The sequence below is a fragment of the Ceratotherium simum genome, chromosome 8 (genome assembly GCF_057802395.1).
Source record: "Ceratotherium simum simum isolate JZ-2026a chromosome 8, ASM5780239v1, whole genome shotgun sequence".
In the NCBI taxonomy this organism is placed as follows: domain Eukaryota; kingdom Metazoa; phylum Chordata; class Mammalia; order Perissodactyla; family Rhinocerotidae; genus Ceratotherium; species Ceratotherium simum.
In genome coordinates this window covers 31,022,139-31,043,235 of record NC_141907.1, presented here as the reverse complement: position 1 = coordinate 31,043,235, position 21,097 = coordinate 31,022,139, and the positions used below count along the sequence as shown (strand labels likewise).

Sequence of the window (21,097 nt, the reverse complement as noted above, 5' to 3'; positions counted from 1 at the left end):
AACAACAAGTTATCTTAAACATTACAAATACTGTATATAGATATAAAGATTAAAGACAGAGTTTCCCACAAACTTATCTAAAAATATAAATACTTTGGGTTTTATTTAGTCTATCATATTTGCAGTTAATTCTAAACTTTCCCAGGATTAAACCACTATCTTGTAAGGAAATAATTTGCTTTAACATGGAACCCAAACCCAACAAAGGGTTCCATCTTCTCATCTCCGTCCCCAAGATTCAAATTACTAGTTACCTAAGTCTCAAGTCCTCTTTGATTCTTCTACCTTTCACATAAGCTGCCTTGCCAATTGACCCGAATCAATGAGTCTAGCCATCGTTTAATCCTACTCCCAAGTCTTTGTACACACTTCCTTGATGACCGAGTCATAACTCGTAGGTTCGCATAGGATCTGCAACCTGATTCTGCATCGTCAACCCCCCCGGGTCAGACTTCATAGTAGGTGGCTGACGAATAGGGACTGATCACAGAAGTGGAAGAAGAACCAGTGAGAAATGCAATAGTACAATAGAACTCAAAGGAAAGAAAGAATTTCAAAAAGGAAGGCGTCGTCAATATCAAGAGTTTGAAATGCAGCAGGGAAGTTTATAAGGTAAGGGGATGAAATATGACCATCAGAATTAAAGCTTATAAATTTAAATTTGAGATTTACATTTCATCAGTGAAATTTTTGTGTCATGATGTGGGTAGACAACAAGTAGCTATATATTAAGAGTGAACTACAAGTGAGAAATTGGGAATTGCATTTAAAGGCAGCAATGACTCAAGAATTTTTTAAGACTTTTTAGTTTAACTTAATATTTTAATTGGGCTGGCCCCGTGGCTTAGCGGTTAAGTGCGCGCGCTCTGCTACTGGCGGCCCAGGTTTGGATCCCAGGCCCGCACCGACGCACTGCTTCTCTGGCCATGCTGAGGCTGAGTCCCACATACAGCAGCTAGAAGGATGTGCAGCTATGACATACAACTATCTACTGGGGCTTTGGGGGGAAAAATAAATAAAGTTAAAAAAAAAAAAACTTAAAAATTTTAATAAGTGAAACAGTGAGAGAGAGGGAGGGAGGGGAGGGGAGGAAGAGAGATGGGGTGTTAGCCAAAAAGTGGAGGAATGAGGCTCAAAGGAAGAGATATTTGTTCTGTATTTTATTTTAATTAAAAAAAAAAAAAGGTTTGAGCGTGTTTACTGCAGAGTGAGTTGACTTGTTTGGAGGGAGAGAGGAAGTGGTAAGAGTGAAGATTCAGGGCAGAGAGAGGATCAACCGGTGAAGCAATGTGCCTGAGGATGCGACCAAAAGTAAATGAGTCCAGGTGAAACGGTTGACCTTGACCAGGAAAAGGAACACCTTATCCTCTGAGAATGGCGGGAATGAGGAAAGGACTGATTCAGAGGTAGATAACAGTGTGGGTGCAGGCGAGGCAGGAAGCTGAGGTAGCTCAGCTGAACTGCCTGAATCTGCCCTCCCCGGGCCAGCCTGGCAGCGACTCACTGCACAGTTTCTGGGAACAGACCGAATTTGGGGTGGGATGATGACAGCTCCAGAAATGGCCCAGAGGAAGCCATCAGAGGGCTTTTTGGTAAGGTAGCAGTTTGTATGAATCACAGATCAGAGCAAAAATCCTGGAGGTTTCTATTCAACTCTGATTTCTCAGTGAAAGAAAATGAGACCAGAGATTAACACATGCTCAAGAATATTTACTAGTGTCTCTCAAACTAGAAACTGGGTTTCTTGGCTCAGGCCCGCCTCCCGCCCCCCAACCTTTAAAAAAATACATAACTGATTTTCTCTCTCCCAGGCTAATTTTTCTTTTCTGCCACTTCTAGCATGTCACTTTCTCTCAAAAGCCTTCCCTGACCTCTCTCTCCTCCCCAGCTAAAGAAGATCCCATAAAAGCTGTTATACATCCCTTTTATCTTTCCTTTGTTGCACCATAAGTTGAAATTCTAGTTTTATTTATGTGATTATTTAACGTTCCTCTTTCCCAACAGATATTATAAGCCACGTGAGGACAAGGACTCTATCTGTCCACTTCTGTATCCGGGTCAGCACACAGCTCAATGCCTAGCATGTAGTTAGTACTCAATAAATATGATGAATGAATTTATATTCCAAGTATATAGTGTCGTAAGTATAGTATTCAAGAGTTTTGTTTGCAAATTAAAGTTCCACATTTGTGACATTTGTGAAAAATGTCCACTGTGGGGTTCCAGGAAGGCTGATTTATATTTTCTCTGTAGGTCGGGCATATAGGAAATGCTCAACACATATTTGCTGAGTGAGTAAGAATTTCTGTGCTATTGGAATTTTAATGCCCTTAAGAAAACAAATATACCTTTGCTTCCAAGCCACTCAAAATAATTTAAACATATTACCTAAACATTCAAAAAAATCTATTAAAACATGTAAATTAAGATTTTCCAAACAATGTTATTTAGAATAATTATGAGAGTTCATCAGTACTTTGTTCATAACCAATTTATAACGAAAATACTGATCACATAACTAAGGGAGCTTCTGGGATAATTTATAACTAGAAAACCCAATGTTTAATTCCTGAAGTTTCACACTTTTGAAGTCTCAGAGCTATCTTCCCTTAGATCTGACCCTTGGTTGAGAAATGACCTTAAGCAATTTTTAGTACAGAAATTCATGTATTTGAAAACATTTAAAACGAAAAGCCATCAGCAATGAATTGCCTACTGCTTTTCTCAGGGAAGGAAATTTGTGAACACAAGCATGAAGATTAGTGCCATACGGTAAGCAAATATTTTTTCATGTCCCACCCAAAGCAAACAATGAAAATAGAAACTTCAAGGACAATTACAAAATATCTCCAAATTTAAAGACACAGCATCCCTTTTTCCTTTGGCTTCCCTCTATACTTTCATTAGAAATAAATGTTCCTTAATCAGTCCCAACTGAGAAGTTCTAGCAGGAAAACATTTCTGCTCTTTTGATGGTGAGGTAACTTTTTTTCTTACATTTTTTTACTTTCAAAACTTTATGAAGCAAAAAAAAAAAAAAAAAAAAATAGAAGGAACTCAAATGTTTGTTGATTATGGACATAAAGAGACATCAGCAAGTCTACCTGGTCTAGCCCTTAATTATACGTACAGACTCTTGCATTCTAATTCTTTCATGGAAATTTTAATTTCCAATCGAGGCGATTACCTCCATGAAGAATCAACATGTCCCAATGTTTAGGCATACAAACTATATTTCCCAAAGTGTCACAGTGTCAGCATAAAAATGCTTTGTCACAATCATTTGGGCAAGTTAAGGGGAACATCAATCCTTGAGTTTCCAGGGCAGACTGATTTCGAATAGTCTATCCTGTTGTCCATCCAATGTGTTTTGCATTTTACTAGAAAATTCCGTAACCATATCTCATGCCAAGATGACTATCAGCCAGGTAGATTATCGCTCAGTCTGACCATAGCTGAAAAGAACAATGAGAAATATAACCTTTTTCCAGGTATTTCTCAAGGCACACACACAGTCCAGGGCTGGGTTATAGAGAGATGATACCAACTCTCCAACAATCCTGTCAACTTGGAATTTTCTGACTCCAAGGTCTGTTACATTGTGGTTCACTCACATTCCTTCCTGTTCCATTTGCAATGAAGACCTACTGGCTATTCCCCTATGGAAGGGCACACGTTCTCCCCTTGACTATATTCTCAGCCTCTAGATGACGCTAGTATTCAAGAAGCTAAACTTTTGCATTTGTGAAAGGCACAAGGTGACCTGACTGAAAGGCAGACATATAGCTGACCGAGGGAAAAGTAATTATTAGTACTTTAAATTTATCCTTATTTTCATCATAACAAAATACTAGCTTGCTTAATATAATTTAAAGGCATATCACAGTTGTGATACTTAGCTATTTTTGTTTTTCCCAAATTTTAAGATAAAATGTATAAATGCATTAAACAGATACCTTAAATACTTAAAGCACTGTGAATCCACACAAGATTAGCAACAGGAGAAAGAAAAACTGGTTTGAAAGAGTTTAAAACTAAACTTTATGAAGACATGCACGTGTGTGTACAGAATCTAAAAAATAAAACAGAGGGTAATTAAAAGAAGGGAAATGTTTAAGATGTGGAAAATGCTGAGTTGAAATAAATTAATAAAACACTGGAAACAAGCTCACCAAATCTGCAAAATGGGAGAATAGTTTCCGAAAGACAGTGGCCCATTTAGGTGATGAACACCAGACCAAGTGTAGTTCTGTTTAGCTTCAGGGGAGGAGGAGGAAAGGATCAGGCAACAACGGTGAGAAAGCCCAACAACACTTAACAGACTGGTGCACGGTGTTCCCTAACAGCTCTGGGCTAACTCCTGGTCTAAGGACAAGGCAGTTCTCTGTCTTCGTTTCCATCAGTGAATGGTGATCCAGAAGCACCCAGTTCGCTGGGCCCACCAGATGAGAGTGGACAATCTGAAACACTGCTCTGGGCCCGCAATCAGGCCAGGGTTGGGTGACTTTCTATAGACAAGAAAGAGTCCTTGAAACACACTCTGTGGAAAGGGCCTATGGGAGTTGTAAGAAGTGCGAGTCCTGAAGACAGCTGTGGGAAATCACATTATCGACAAATTAAAAATACCCATCAATAGCGATGCCATTTCCTTTAGGAACTTCAGGATCTTGGTGTATTGTTGCAATGAGACGGGTACTCCCTGACCTCCCTTAAACCCAAAGTCCTTTCCCCAGCATAACCAGTTAGGCAGCAGTAGAGTGCCCCTAACTCATTCCTACTGTGTGTGTGAGCGGGAGAGAGTAAGAGACAGGGAGAGAGTAGAGCTGTGTTGAGTGCAAGCCATGCGTGAGAGTCTCTCTCCTCCCCCAATTGTAGTCCTGCCTCTTGGATCTAAAGTGTAACTAGGCGCCGGCCCAGTGGCGCAAGTAGTCAGGTGTGCGCGCTCTGCTGCGGCGGCCAAGGATTCCCCGGTTCGGATCCCGGGCGCGCACCCATGCACTGCTTGGCAAGCCATGCTATGGCGGCGTCCCATATAAAGTGGAGGAAGATGGGCACGGATGTTAGCCCAGGGCCAGTCTTCCTCAGCAAAAAAAAGAGGAAGATTGACAGATGTTAGGACAGGGCTGATCTTCCTCACACACACACACAAAAAAGTGTAACTAAAGTCTATTGATTGCTTTAATGAGAGTTTTACAGTATATTGAGCATGATGCTGGACACTGACACTCTGAGTCTGAGCACATAATTTACTAGAGGAGAAAGACAGGTTTACTCACTTGACAGTCCAGTAAAGCCAAGTTATTCACAGATACGGTGAGTGCTAGAAGAGACTTAGCTTGTTGCAGGAGAAAGAATTCTAGACTAAGAGTTAGCATATCCCTGGGTTCTACTCTGGGCCCTGCTATTTATTTAGGGTTATGTGATGCTGGCCATGCCATTAACCTCTCTGGGCCTCAGTTTCCTCATCTGTGAAATAGAGATGTGCAACTAAATGACCTCTAAGGCCCTTTTTGGATCTAACATTTGGAATGAATGTGGTCTGTGTGTTCAGAAGAGGGAGTAATCATTTGGGATAGAATGATCAGGAGTTTACAAGATAGAAGTAGGGTATTTGCTCATTTTCTGCAAAATCTGATTTCTCAGCTGCAAAAAATCCAGAGTACAGAAATGTCAACTGTAGACTGCAAATATCCCTGGTAATCTCCGCCTCACAGATAACCAGTCAGGAATTTTTTCTTCCAGATATTTTAATTATAAGTGCTAATTACAATTATTATTATTGCTAGTTTAAGTGCTAATTATAATCATTACTATTTGTATTAAAATTGAACACTAAGTGCATGTTTCTTCAATAAATTAAAAAAAATTTAAGATTATATCCTGGATATCTTTCCACCATGTCCTCACATATACATCTCATTTTTTCCATCAGCGCAGAGTATTGCATTGTATCTATAAATTATACTCCATTTAACCAGTGTATATTGACAACATATGAACTGTTTCTTTTTGATCAAACAAGACTGCAACAAAATTCCTTGTATACCCTGTCCTAAAATTCAATCTTGACACCTCTTCCCTCACTTCCCATTTCCAATCCATCACCACGTCCTGGTGATTTTACCTAATATCTCTGGAACCCATCCACTTCTTTCCATCTAATTACCTCCACTGTATTCAAGTGGAGATTCAACAACATCTCGTGAAACAGCCCCTTCATTGGTCCCCTCTCTCCCCAAGTCTTGCCTTCCAGTTTCCCAAACTGCAGCCAGAGATGCGAAGCTTATTACTTTTCAGTTTAAAACCTTCACTAGCCTCTCACTATTCTTAAGATAAAGACCATTGCCTTATAATGGTTGGACTGTCTATAACTCACTTTGACATACGTCAGCATAGACAGTCTGGGATTTATGAGTATGTTTTTAATCTGCACCCTAGGATGTAGATTAATTAGCTGCCCCAACCAGGAATACACACTTCAGAGATGGTTAGTAAGAATGTTATCAGAAGGGTACAATCCAGCAGTGGTTTCTACAGGTAGGTTAGCTTCTTTAACTCCAATCAACACAAAAAACTTTATTAATTAGCCAATGGATGTTAGAAATTATTTTTCTTTGGTGAAATCAGTTTTGTATAAGATGTGTGGACTGGCTACAACTAGCATAGAAGCATTCCCACGCTTGCATCAACATGGTAGATGGTAGCGATGCAGTAACCTGTTCCCCTCCCAATGGTTCCCAATGCTTGTTTCTGAAAAATGCCTTGTCCAGTGGCTAGCTCAAAGGATTCTTGTTGCTTAAACTCTTAGGTTAGCTCAGCCCTGCCTCTAGAAGAGTGTCACATTTGCCTCCAATGAACCTTGCATGAAAGATATAGTTGGAGAAACTAAAGGAATAGAAGGAGGGACTTCACTCAGCTTACAAAACATGTTGCATGATTGTTTTGATTCCTGCTTACTAATCGATGTTGGAATGTGGGGCTGAATGGAGCTGAGATTTGGTTTTGGACCAAGTGTGAGGCTATGAGGAAGGAGACCTTTACGGTCACCCAAAAATATTGGGAGGTTCCAACATCCACCAAAAAAACCCTTAAATAAATAGGAAGGAGCACACTGGTTGAGGTCAGATTATGGCATGTGGCCTATGCAGCCCTTCACAACCTAGCTTCTGCCTACCTCACAGGGTATTTCCTGGAACACTGCTACCCTGGGACGTGTGAGCATGCTATACACATTCCCACCCCTGCAACTCCCTTTGCCTGATTAGACCCCACTCGTCCTTCGGATTCCAGCTGCACATCCCTTCCTCAGGGAAGCCATTCCTGCCTCTCAGACCAGGTCACAGCTCCCTTCCACCCCTCAGAGTGCCCAGTACTTTCCTCCCTGCAGTCCTAGAGGAATTCAGAGTGAGACGTCTGTATGGTTAACGCGTTGATCCCTACAAGATTGTGTCCAAGTCCATTTTGTCAACTTTTATATCCCAACCACCTGGCACAACCTCCATAAACATTTATCCCAGAGAAGATCGTTTAGATTTTAGTCTACACAGCATTAATAGAAAAAAAAATCTTTTTATGTCACTAGGTTCACTAAGTGGAGAAGGTCCTCCACAGTGACAACACTTTATAATATTTTTTAAAAATCCAACTAAACTCACAAAGTGACGGATGAAGAGTATATAAACTACCACAGGCAAGGCAATGGCCCTCTCTTTTAAATACTATAAAGGCCAACTTTGAAAATCCATCATGGAAGTGAGAGCCAGAAAAAGTCACCTTCCTCATCTCTCATTTCTCCATATTTTATAGTGTCCTTGAGTCTCAACACTTATAGAATGATCATTTCAGCAGGTAAATAAGTTCTGTTTTCTCAAAGAACTCCACTTTTACTTTGTTTCCTCAAAACTAAGCTTTTGGCACCTTCCCTACTTTCCGCTAATACAAACGTGGAATGGTTACTATATTTCTCCCCAACGTGCTTTACATGCTTGAGGTATAGGAAGCATTTAAAACTACCCCTGGACAGATATTTAAGTAGACAATTGCATAATAAGGAAAGTTACATACGTAGTTAGAAATTCAGGGGAAATCCCATGTGTTTAAGTTTGAAGTTCCCTGTTACTTCATGTGGTTTGCTTTTTTTTGTTTTTTGGTGAGGAAGATTGGCCCTGAGCTAACATTCGTTGCCAATCTTCCTCTATTTCGTATGTGGTTCGCCGCCACAGTATGGCTTGACGAGCGGTGTGCAGGTCTGCGTCCAGGATCTGAACCTGCAAACCCTGGGCCGCCAAATCAGAGCTCGAGAACTTAACCACTACACCACTGGGCCGGCCCCTACATGTGGCTTTTATCTAAGGTCAACATGAAGTTGGCTGTGACAAGAAACGTGTCACTTGAACACCTCCCTCCACCCTATCCCTTTCCTTCTATCCTATACCCCATGGTGCTGCTCTGGTCCAGACCTTTCATTTTACATTCGACAAAACTGAAGGCCACAGAGGCTGAGAATCAGATTTATTAAACATTTTCTAAGTGCAGACATGGAGCGGGGAGCAGTTAGTTAGCCTCCCAGCTTTATAGACAAGAAACTGAAAACAGGGAGATTAGGTGAAATTCCTGAGGTCTCACAACAAAAGGCCAAGTCAGGATTCACACCTGAGGAGAGTCCAGCCCCCACTGTAGCCTCCTCTGGGAGAGCGGGTCACATCTTTTACTCCCCCTGAGACTCCCTCAAGAAGTGCAGTGGACCAACTGGCTTAGGGATGGAAGACAATACAACCCCCGCCCTAGTTTCTTTGAAAGGGCTCACGTAAACTAAATCGATGGTAAGCACCTACAAACAGAGGTGAGTAAAGAGATTTAATGGGACCAAACACTCGTATGATGCTGTCGTCTGTTTGAGAGCATGATCCTGATGATTCCTGACTTATGGGTGTATGTCTGCGTGTACGTGTGCCTCGCCCCATCACACCTGCCATCAGGGGCCCTGCAAAGTGTGAGGGTAGTGAATTCTTGAGTTTTTGTTTGTTTGCTTGTTTGTTTTTTGTTTGTCTAATTAACTCTTACAGGACAACTGCCAGTCAAGGGATACAATTTCAGTAATTTTACTTTCTCTAAAGCTACTTTAGTTTTTTTTTTTTTTTTTTTTTTTTGATTATATAAAACTCACACTCCTTTTGCCCCATTAAATCTTTGAATCTAGGCAGGGCATTAAAAAAAAAACAACTCTCTTGCTCTCTCCACACCAGTGGGCTGTGACTTCTCTAACTTTCTTTGTTTCCAGGCTCACCTCCCCAGAGCCACAGCTAAGCCCTGGGCTTCAGCACCAGGAAATACTTGCCATTTAGCATTGAAAAGAGAAAGCTGCCGTCGCATCAAAAACAGAGCCAGAACTTGCTTTACGGCAGGGAGATCAGGCCTCCATCACTGAAAGACCATCAGTGGTCTTGGGAGGCTAGGACTTGTCTGGGCTGCATTGTATCTCTGAAGCTTTCTTTATGTCTACTCCTAGAACACTTGGTTTCCTCCAGCAAAACCAAATCCCAGTGAGGATCACAAAATCTGTCCCATCAAGTTAAAAAGAGAATGCAGATAAATTGTACTTGGTGAACTAAATCTTGACTGTCCAGCCAATGAACTCTTTCATGATTCTCTTTAGAAACGACTATAGCAGTAAATGCATTTGGTTACACGTTAGATAGCCAGCAAACCAGGATTCAAACCCAGGTCATCTTGACTTTAAAATGTGAGCTCTCCCAGCTTCCCCACACGCCGGGCAGAGGCTGGGAAACAGGATAATAGCGAAAGGAATTGCTCTGAAGTTGTTTAGTCAAGGAGTGCAGGACTGGGGGTTAGAAACAAGGTTTCCAGCCCTAGTTTTGCCTCTGACTTGTAGGGTTTCCTTAACAAGCCCCTTCCTCTCTCCAAGCTTTGGTTTTCATAAAATGAGGTGTTTTACCCAGTGAAGCCCTCTTCCAGGTCATGATTCTGTAATGTATGGACATTTTTAAAGCCTCATCTTAGCTACTTAAGAAACAGGCTTAAAAACTTATTTGGAAAAAATCAAAATCTTTTTATCACTCAAAGAATCAACGGAAAAGGCTGCAAAACAACTCATATCATTTGAAATATAAAGTGTGGTTTGTTGCCATTGGGATCAACATATGGATTCAATGAAATAAGAAATCAGGCAAAGGAGGAAACCAGCTTTATGAGGCATTTTCAAGTTTCCATGAAATAGTGGCTGCAAAATCACCAATATAAACCTTCAGGCACCTTTCTGAGTTTGACACAGTGTATATGGGGAAAAAAAAAAACAACCCAAACCAAAAACTGAGCAGACTGATAATTTCCTCCAAAGATCAAATAAATAACCTGCAGAATATCAGTGGACAGACACAAGATTGGGCTTGGAGTTGGTAGACCTAGGTTCAAATCTTGGCTGAGTGACATCGCTATTCATCAGTGTCCTTACCTGTGAAAGGAGCATAATAATCCTACCTATAGAGATGTCACAGAGCAGTTGAGAAGGTCTAACGAACAGAAGAACTACATGAAGAGCTGTTTCCTTATAACTAATCGCCTGCCAAAAACATTCTCTCACTCTATATAGGAAATTTACATGGGCACACAGATTTGGAACTTTAACGTTTGAAGGGCCTCTTAGCAAAAGCTGAAAAATTACTACAACTCACAGGAATGAGGGAAGCTGCCTTAAAACACACAAAAAATCAAAACCACCATTACCACCAAAAAGTATCTTCTTTCCCAGTAGTAAAGAAACAAATGCAAAGCTAACATCCCAACCTGAAGGTCGGGAAACGCAATTCAGAACTTGGCAGTCCAGAATCATCTTCCCTTCTTCCTTCCTCAGAATCCGATTTGGCCTCAAGTCCTGTGGGACATGCTTTGAAATTGCCTCCCAGAGTGGACCTTTCTTCTCTATTTCCACCATCCCTACCTGAGTCTGACTCTCACGGCATGCCTAGACGACGGCACAACCGCACAGCTGGGTGCACTGCTCCTTCCAGGCCATCCTGGGGGCTGCCTGATCAGCGTTCCTGAGAAGACGACCTCCTCAGGACCCAGGGCGATTCTACAGGTCTCACACTATTTCCCTCTCCTCCAAACACAGGCCCCACCTCTAGTCCAGGGTTTCCGCAGTTCCTGCAGGCTCCAGCCTCAGGGCCTATGCTCTTGCTGAGCTCCCCGCCTGGAATGCTCTCCCACCAGCCCCTGTTATTACAAGTCATGCTCCCCACGCTCCCTCTAGTGCAGTGCTTCTCAGACTTTACCGTGCTCTGGAATCGGCTGGGAATCTTGTTAAAATGCAGATTCTGATTCAATAGATCCGAGGAGGAGTCAAGACCCAGCGTTTCTAACTAGCTCCCAGGTGACCACCATGCTCCTGGTCCACGGACCCCACTTCGAGTAGCAAAGCCTATTGGCTTAGTGGAAAACAGATGGAGAGGGGGTGGTTTTTGGAGACATACAGACATGGGTTTGAATGCCATCTTCATCAGGCTTTAGCTGTGTGACCTTGGGCAAATAACTTAACGTGTATAGTGGGAATATTATCTATTTTATATAAATGATGAGAGGGTCTTTAGAGATAGTAATAAATAGATACTATTCTTTTCAAATCTGTCCTTCCCCTGGCTCCCCTAAGCTCATTCTCTTGTCCTCTATTATGCTTCTCTGATAATCCAGTCAGTTTCTCTTTACTCTGAATCTTATTATTTAAATACTTGTGTGCACAGGCACACACACATATAAATGAGACCAAACGTTCTTTGTGGGCACAATCATTTTTGACTTTCTTTTAGCACATAAATCAAGAAAAAGGATTCTTAAAGTTAAATTTTGTTCATACAAAACTCTGAGCTGTGTGATACTTAACAGCACCATCTGTCCCTGTGGCATCACGCAGAGAAGCAGAGCTGCGCCATGGTTACAAACACGGGCTTCGGGTCAGATTCGGGTTCTAGTGCTGCTGCCATCACTCGCCAGCTGCGTCCCCTGCCTAACTCAGACTAACATGCCTGGGTCTCAGTTTCTTGTAAACAGGAATTCTGCCTTAACCTCTGGTGGTGTTGTGAGAATTAAGTTAGGTAAGTTACATAAAGTGCTCTGCCAATGTGGCAGATTACAAAAATGGCCACAATTCTCCACCCCTCCCGGAATTCATTCCCAACTCCTTCTCTAATGTGACTCTGCAGCTCCTCCCATCAAAAGGTGAAGTCTACTTCTCTACCCTTGAATCTGGGCTGACCTCATGACTTGCTTCTAAAACAGACTGGAGGAGAAGCAACTTGTGTCCATTTCAGCTTAGGCCTCAAGGAGCCTTGCTACCATGCTCCCTCTTAAAACCATGCTGAGTGAACACGTGAACAAGCCCAGGCAGCCTGCCCAATGATGAGAGGCATGAGGCCCAGCTGACTCAGCCCATGGTCAGCCAACAATCAGAGGCAGAGCCACCTTGGTGACCACAGATGCTTAAGGATGCCTAGAAAAGACCAGCAGATTCGCCCAGCCCAAACTGCTGATCCACAGAGTTATAAGCTAAATAAACAGTGGATGTTTTAAGTGATTATGTTTTGGGGTGATTGGTTACACAGCAATAGATAACTGACATTGGATATATAAGTAATTTCTCCATAAATAGTGGCTATTATAATATTTTTTGGAAAAAGGTACTTAACAGAAAATGAATTTTCCTTAACATTAAAATTTGTACTTTGTGGTCAGTAGTAGGAAGATGACTGAACTGGGAATTGGGATTCTTAGATTCTGGTCCCAGTGGCTTTTCCAATGGGCAGCCATATGACCTTGGACACACCATTTAACCTCTTTGAGCCTCAGTTTCCTCATCTGTAATTTAAGGTGGTTAACCCAAATGACATTTAAGGTTCTTTTCTAGCTCTAAAAAGGACTGAGGGTGCATTTTTCCAAAATGCAATACTTATTCCTTGCTAACAGATAATTCTGAACCTATAAGGTGGGCCTCCTTGCTGTGGAACCCAGATAGCCAAGTTCGTTAGAAAGCAAAAGAAAAGCCATGCCACATAAGTTCTAGAATCTAAGTAGGCGGCTCTTAACAACTATTTGCAGGTGCAAGTGGACTTCTTTTATTTATTTCTAGGTTGCAATAAATATTCCAGAGGACTGAGACTGTGCAGTCTCATCATCAAATAAGAGGGATGGATACTGTTTTATAGCAATAAAGTATGAATCCAATCTGCATTTATGGCACATAAATGACTCAAGATATGTACTCAATTATCAAATGGGGGGAAAAATTTAACACCAAAATTAAAAGAAACTTCAAAACTTGTGTGTGTAGAGATCAACTCTGGGACTAGCAAACAAGTGAATTACAAATATATCCAAATACGTGTTGTATTAAAAAGCTATACAGGTGGCAGTGAGTCAATAACTAAGGTGACTTGTCCTCTCTCACAGGCATTCAGTGCCTCTCACATACTGCTAGTACACACTCTAACACTGCACTCCTGCAATTATAATGCAGTCTTCTTTGTGACACACAGCAGGCCACATTGTGGCCAATTAAAAAAAAAAAAGGCTGTTCTGCCCACTTCTACTACTGTTACACAATCAAAAGTCAGAGTATTTTTATTCCTAGAAGGAGTTAGGCTAAATCAGAGAATGTGTATATAATATGAGGGCAACAGTTTATCTTAACTCTGCCTTCAGATGTATATATTTAAGTCTACATAAAGAGGCACTAGGTTGTTGAAAATCTGAAATGTATCTGGCTCATTCTTTATCAAAAACTTTTTTCTGTGACGTAAACAAACTCTGTGAGGCCCTGGAGTAACTTTGGTCGGTACAGAAAGCGTTGCAATGAAACTCAGCTTGTGGTTATCTACCTGGAACAAAGGTATTTTGAAATGATATGTAAATTAACATCACAGACTTGAGCAGCCTAATATTTTCCTTGAGTTAAGATCCTAAATACCTTTGCCCCCTTTCTAAATACCTTTTGAATCAATTCACTTCCCTCGCTCCTCTCACATGGGCTTTTATAGTAGCTGCCTTGCTTGTATTTTCCCCATTTCATTCTTCTCATTGCAGCCAGGGTGAACTTGCTAAACTACAGATCTGCTCTGCTTAAAATCTTCCAGTGGCTTCTCTGAAGACTGTGAGATCCCCGAAGGCAAGGACTGTGTCCCCAGCACCTCGCAGAGTGTCTGGTGTCTCTGGTCTACTCATATGCTGTCTCCAACACCAGGTCAGGGGTTCATTTTATTTTGAAGAGCCATTTGTACACTGAATAGAACAGAGTTCACTGCTCGTGGTAACATCTGAGACATGATATTCCTTTCGTCTTATGCTAATAATATTCACTGCAGCTCAGGAGCATCTTTTCTAAGATGCTTGATGACACTGAGTCAGTATTTTGAGTTCTTTTAAGTATCTGCTTCAGGACACATACTCATCTGATGGGTGTATTAAGTATGTTTCAGGAGAGAGTCATTCTGATGATATACGGTCCTTCTGAAGATTCTAATCTCTGTGGGACCATGATATTCTCCGGCGAAAAGGGTGTGAGTAGGCGAAAAATTTCATTTTCACTTTATTCCCTTAAATAGCATTCAGGTGGTAACCAGACTAAGCAAGGCTACAACCGGGTGACCTCTTCCACCTACAGATAGGTGAAGGTTCCAGGCTTGCCCTCCCCTAGCATGAGGCTATCAACTGCTCTTTTCTAGGTATCTAGAAAGTCTATCTGCAACCAGATAACCAAATGACCAAAAAAGGTAAAAAAAAAAAAAAAAAAAAAAGACAGGCAGGAGCTAGGTACTATTTAACCAAGACTCAAAAAGAGCCCAAGATTCAGGGTTATTGGAGAAATTCTTGAACTCTTGAACTCGGGGAATTTGAAACAGTCCAAGTGGAGGAAACCCAGCTACTGGGAGGTTGGTATTCAGTTATTTGGAAACTGGAGACCATTCCAAGCAGCACAGTCAATGGGCTCTTGGGGCACCAAGGGCAGGGCAGTTCCAGGAGCAAGGAGAGCAGTGCCCGCTCTGCCCCTGGGCTGGGACCGGATTCTGGCCAGAGTGTAGCTCGGCTGTGTTTCCATGCTCAGGGAGGCACCAGGTGGGAGGGAACTCCAGGGGGGACTCTTTCCATTCTTAGGCTAATGAACATATTTAGTTGATATGCAAGTTTTTGTTTTGTTTTAAATTCCAGATATGCAAAAGCTCTTAGAACATAGCTAAGATTGGTCACATTTATCTTTAGCTGTCATTAGATATCTAAATCTTTAGAACCACAGAGGACCAGGCCCTGGGGCCAGGTGTCATGAGATAGACACTTACATACTTGCTGAAACAAAGAGCAAGCTCAGGATGGACACAGTGAGCAGAGAAGAGAAATAAGCCGAACCATGCCTTCCTTTATCAGCATCTGCTCCATTTCTCCTCTGTGCCCGGGGCCGCTTCCTATAACTGACTCTCCAGAGAAATACAGATAACCCCAGACTGCACTCTACTTAGAGCTTCAAATTATTGTTTCAATGATCTGCCTCATGACTGTTAAAGTGTTCTATAGGCACTGGTGTTTAGCCTTAAAAGGCTTTAACATCTGTCTCCTCCTTCTTATAATAGTAGTAACTGGAGGATTAAATGGCAGAATAAATGGCAAATATACAATCATTGTCTTTAAAAGCAGCAACCACTTTCCATTTCTCATTCAACTCTCAAATGTTTCTCATCTTTTCTCCAGCTATTACTCCTCGAAACAGCTTGGTTACAGTCACCCAGGACATCCAAAATCCATGGTGAAAAACGCCACCAGTAATTGTCTTTCATAGTGACAGAAAGAAAATAAATGCCCTATTCTTTAATGATTTGAACCACCTCAGGGAACACTTGACTTCCTGTAAATTCACTGGGCAAACGTCTATACCGCAATGGAAAATAAACTGTACTAAGTTACTAAACAGAGTTTTTGTTTTGTTTTTAAGGTGAATTACAGCGCTGGAGGAAAAAAAATTGATTTCTGTCTCATATCATTGGAAAAATTCTTCAGTGATGGTTTGTGAAAATCTCACCTCATCAGGGCTGCCAAGGTCAATGAGACCCAAGCAATCGACCTGGGAAATGCTTGCCTAATTATTAAATATTCAGCAAACAGTCTGTGACCATTTAACCGTTTGCACCCGGCACCCTCTTTCAACACGTGCTGCTTCCTAACCCTGCACCCTCTCCCCAACCCCTACCCACCGCCACCCACCGAGCCAGCACCCCAGGGGGGCAAATCTTGGGACTCAAGGACATTTCTAAGAAACAGCAGCGGGTCACATTCCATTTCTGTTTTATTCACAAGCACTCAGATGCTTAAAAATGGGGGAAGAGGGGAATTAGAAATAAGGGAAAATCTCTTGCAGTTTGTCCAAATCAAGTTCTCAGGCACTGTTGAAAGTTCATTAATCAGGGATTTAAAAACAAAAGTGTTTCCTACTCCAATCAGATGCCAAGCTTTACAAACTGTCTTGGTCTCTTAGTTGGGAGAATTTGTACAAGTCCTCCCCCACCCCTCCATCCCGGATTTTGCCTCCCCTCCCGCGCCTGTGTTAAATTACGTGACTTTTCCGAAGTAATCGAACTGCGAGTTGCCTCACCCCACACTTTTTTCCCCCGAGGCAAAAGGAAATACAGAAATAAAAATGACCTGCGAGAGAAGGTGGGGAAATGATGCCACAGAGGCGAGTTCCGCGGTCCTCCCCGCGGCGGTCCCTACCTGGGCCCGGGCGGCGGCGGCGGCGGCGGCGGCGGCGGCGGCGGCGGCGGGGTCGCGGCGCCCATGGCTTCGCCGGCCTCGGGCGGCCGCGCCGGGAATCGCCAGGGGCTCAGCGCCGCCCGGAGCCCGCCGCGCTCGCAGCGGCCGCCCCGGCGCCGTCATTGGGCCGGCGCGTCACGTGGGCCGGCCGCGGGCGAGCCTCCCCGGCACGCGTAACCCTTTACCTGCGCCCCGCGCCGCGCGCGAGTCCGCGCCGCGCTCCAGCGCCTGGAGCCGACGGCCGACCCCCCGGAGCCCGGGCTGGCCTCCGGGCGCACTGATGCAGAAAATCCGGAGCTCGGCCTCCGAGCGCCGACACCCAGGTTGCATGCCCATCTCCTGCCCGTGCTGGGAAACTTTTCGGTGCCTACTTTTCTGTCGTGCTCTAGGGAGAGAGGAGCTTCCTATAATTCGAGACGTAAGTGGGGAGATAAATAAACGCACCCCCTGGCAGATAGATCTGTCCCCTCCCCCCCGTGTACTTGTGTTTTTCTGTTTCCTCCTCAGTTCTGGCATTCGCCGCTTAGATCTGGTGTGTGCACGATCGCCTGCCTTTATGAGAGAGAGGGTCTGAGAACCCGCGCCGTCGCTACCGTGGTGATAATTCCTGGGAAGGTTGCACAGTCTGGCCTGCACCCTCAAAAACCACAAGTGGGAGTTCATCGAAATCATGCTTCCCCGCCCCCCACCTTCCCTCTCTTTTCCTGGGGTGTTGGAACCTCGGCTGCAATACGCCGTCTAACCCTGAGCTCCAGGCCCCTACTTGTTGCAACCCATGCACCTAAGGTGGGTGGAGAACTGCTGCTTTACCCTAAACTACTACTGAAGTATTGGAAATTCTTTTCACCTGTGCCCCAAAGTAAATGTTGGGCTTGACAGGAAAATGTTTTAAGCAACTGCGCCACCTAGCTTACCCTCTTCTCTCTCTTCTCTTCAACTCCTCCAGGGAGAGTTAGGATAAAACAGGACGCTGGAGACGTAACTGGACCAAATACTAAACATGGACACACTACCCTTAGTTTTTAATATGTCCACTTTAGTGATTACAGCGCTATTTACACGATATTTGCTATGCTTTATGGGGGAAAACTCATTTTTTGAATTTCCCAGTTGTGTCCTAGCTGCGTGCTTTAAAATGATTTATGAGGGAAGTTATATGCTGTTTCATGTCTTTTTCTGATAAGACCCTCTAATTTTATGATAAAACCCTTTGTCACAGGGGCCGGCGCACTGGCCTAGTGGTTAAAGTTTGGCGCCTTCTGCGTGGTTGGCTGGAGTTGGCGGGTTCGCTGGTTCAGGTTCTGGGTGTGGACCTATACCACTCATCAGCCATGCTGTGGTAGCGACCCACATACAAAATAGAGGAAGACTGGCATAGATGTTAGTTCAGGGCTAATCTTCCTCAGTGGAAAACAAAAACAAAAACCCTTTGTCACAAAAACAAAAACCCTCATGTCAAACTTCTAGCCCATGCTTTAGTAATATCCACAAGATATTGGCACATTTATCAGTTAGGTTATTCTAACCAAAAAGACTTTGGTGTTTATCTTGAGTTTTAAAGTGTGGTTCCCAGACTGGCAGAATTAGCAACATCTGGGGGAATTTAGTAATAATGCAAATTCTTGGGCCCCACTCTAGATATATCGATTCAGAAATAGTGGGGGATGGGGAGGGTGAAGAAATATGTGGGTTTTGCTTTTTGGTGAGGAAGATTGGCCCTGAGCTAACATCTGTGCCCATCCTCCTCTATTTTTGTATGTGGGATATCACCATAGCATGGCTTGATGAGTGTTGCATATGGCTGGGCTGTGATCTGAACCTGTGAACCCCAGGTGGCAGGAGTGGAGTGCACGAACTTAACCACTATGCCACGGGGCCAGCCCCCCAGGAATCTGTGTTTTAACAAGTGATACACACTCCAGTTTGCGAACCACTGCTCTTAATATACTCAATCAGCTGGTTAAGTTACCCTCATCTATTAAAGACTGGGATTCCATCAAGCCAGAGGTGGTATTATTGGTAACCTCAAATTGCCAGTGTTATATAATTTATCATGTTGATACACTGAAACCAAACCCTCACATGTGTCTACACAAAATGTAATGTGTACTTCATGCAGATCACAGGGCATGCCAAAGGAAGATCTGAGGGGCCCCTTGTAAAAAATATGCAAGAAAACATATGGTTTCTTGATACATATAGAAATGAAACACCATGATTCACTTAGTTGTTTAGGTGTGTTCGTGTTTTCATTGGCATATAAATTGTTCCTAACTGATGAGTCATGGAAGATAGGAAAGCTAATTTGTTTGAGTAGATTTGTCAATATAGTTCTAAAGAAAAGAAACAAAATTTTAAAAAATTTATGGTATTGTCTTACATTATAACCAAAAAAAGCACCATATTAGGCATTTTAGACTTCTGAGAAAGAGATAACTGGTTAGATTCTTTATCTTTAGCTCAGATTTCTCCATTAGATGGATAGCATATTTCCAGTTGCCTGCATGGATGTCTTAAGCTTTGAACTCTCTCCAGGTCCAGCTTTTTATTTTATTATTTCCCCCACTTTCATCTCCTAACCATTCATTTTACATTTGTCACTCTACTCTCTGCCCAATTTCAAGTGGAGCTGGAGTTACGTGTTTTCCCCTCCCTCATCACCCACCTCCATCGGGAAGCCCTAAAATCACTCTTGAACTGCTCCCTCTTACCATTCTCACCGTCACGTCCTCAGATCAAGTTCTTACACTTTCTATCTCAAATTATTGCAATGGTCTCTTTACTGGTCTCCCAGCATCTGGTCTCTTCATCTCTAATCCATCTGACGCAGTACTGCCTGAGTCATTCTAAAATACCATTCCAACCCGCTATTCCCCTTCTCAAAAACTTTTTCACAATTTCCTACTGACTATCTAATAAAGTGTAAAATCCCAACATAGCATTTGAAGTCATCAAAATGCTTCCCTTCTCCACACAGCTTCCTTCACCTGAAATGTCTTTTGTTGTTGTTGTTGAGGAATATTCACCCTGAGCTAACATCTGTGGCCAATCTTCCTCTATTTTGAAGATTTTTTTTTTTTATTTTTTCCCCCCAAAGCCCCAGCAGATAGCTGTGTGTCATAGCTGCACATCCCTCCAGCCGCTGCATGTGGGACGCGGCCTCAGCATGGCCGGAGAAGCAGCGCGTCAGTGCGAGCCCGGGATCCAAACCCGGGTCGCCAGCAGCGGAGCGCGCCCACTCAACCACTAAGCCACGGGGCCGGCCCTCTTCCTCTATTTTGTATGTGGGTCACCACCACAGCATGGCTGATGAGTGGTTTAGGTCTGCGCCCCAGAACCAAACCCACAAACCCGGGCTGCTGACGTGGAGCTCGCGGAACTTAACCACTAGGCCACTGGGCCAGCCCCCAAATGTCTTTCTGATATTCTACTTATCCTTCAAGCCTCAGCTGCCTGTCATCTCCTCTTGGCCATCCTTTTTGATTCTCAATTAAAGGTAATTGCTCCTCTGCAGTGTATCCTCAGCACTGGCTTTCACTTTTATTAACAACTTTTTATCACAGTCGGTCTTACATCTAATTTAGTAGTCTCCTATAGATTGTAGGATTCTGAGGGCAGGAGTTGTGGGTGACTAATTTTCAAATCATCCTAGGGCATAGCATAATGCCTTGGACATAGCTAGAACAGAGTATTTGTTAACACCTTGATTTTAAGTTTCTCTGAGAATGATTGTTTTGTGGAACTAGATACAAGGTTTCACCTGATTATTTCCTAGTTACCATCACTTAAGCTCTCCATTGCTGTCCTGTTTAAAAAAAACTTTTTGGTGTGTTGGGGGATTCTTAGATCCAAGAGGCAAGGAATGGAAACAAGTGGGTATGAGAAGATTCCCTTTGGTCCTGCTCTCTCACCTGGAGGCAATTTATGAGTAGGATGACTCCTTGTTTATCATCCTTCCCACCTCCACCCCTGTCCCAGAGGGAAGCACACTGTCTTTGCACTTACACATAGAACTTATTTCCTACCTGTCTGCCTGTTAAAACTGTAAATCCTAGAAGGTATGAGCTGTTTCATGTACCTTTGTATTCCTGGCAAAATGTATGACCAAATAAACATTTGTTGAATGAATACAGCAAATATTTTGGTATACCTGAAAATCCTGGGAGTGTGTGAAGACCTCCAGTGATCTGCAGAGCCTAGCCTGGACTCTAATCTGCAAGTTGGAAAATACCTTGTAGGTCATTATGGGTGAGTGCCTACTGGATTAACAATGCTATATTTTTACATGCTTTGA

The 21,097-nt window shown here is 42.9% G+C and overlaps 2 protein-coding genes across 3 annotated transcripts in view; one reads left to right on the top strand and one right to left on the bottom strand.

Moving 5' to 3' along the window:
* The window catches only part of PGCKA1 (PDCD10 and GCKIII kinases associated 1), an 83,678-nt gene extending 66,809 nt beyond the window's left edge, over positions 1 to 16,869 (bottom strand). Inside the window, exon 1 of one of the 2 annotated variants that reach the window (XM_087434176.1) lies at positions 16,765 to 16,869. The gene's annotated coding sequence lies outside the window, so the exon portion shown is untranslated. Of the gene's footprint in view, positions 1 to 16,695 lie in introns of both variants that reach the window. The other variant, XM_087434175.1, reaches the window with a different exon arrangement.
* A 160-nt stretch (positions 16,870 to 17,029) lies between these two features.
* On the top strand, positions 17,030 to 21,004 carry LOC147916424 (uncharacterized). The gene is made up of 3 exons (XM_087434179.1): positions 17,030 to 17,221; positions 17,311 to 17,589; positions 19,901 to 21,004. The coding sequence occupies exons 1-3, from the start codon at positions 17,084 to 17,086 to the stop codon at positions 20,051 to 20,053; spliced, it is 570 nt and encodes a 189-aa protein (XP_087290305.1). The 5' UTR covers positions 17,030 to 17,083; the 3' UTR covers positions 20,054 to 21,004.
* The last annotated feature ends 93 nt before the right edge of the window (positions 21,005 to 21,097 follow it).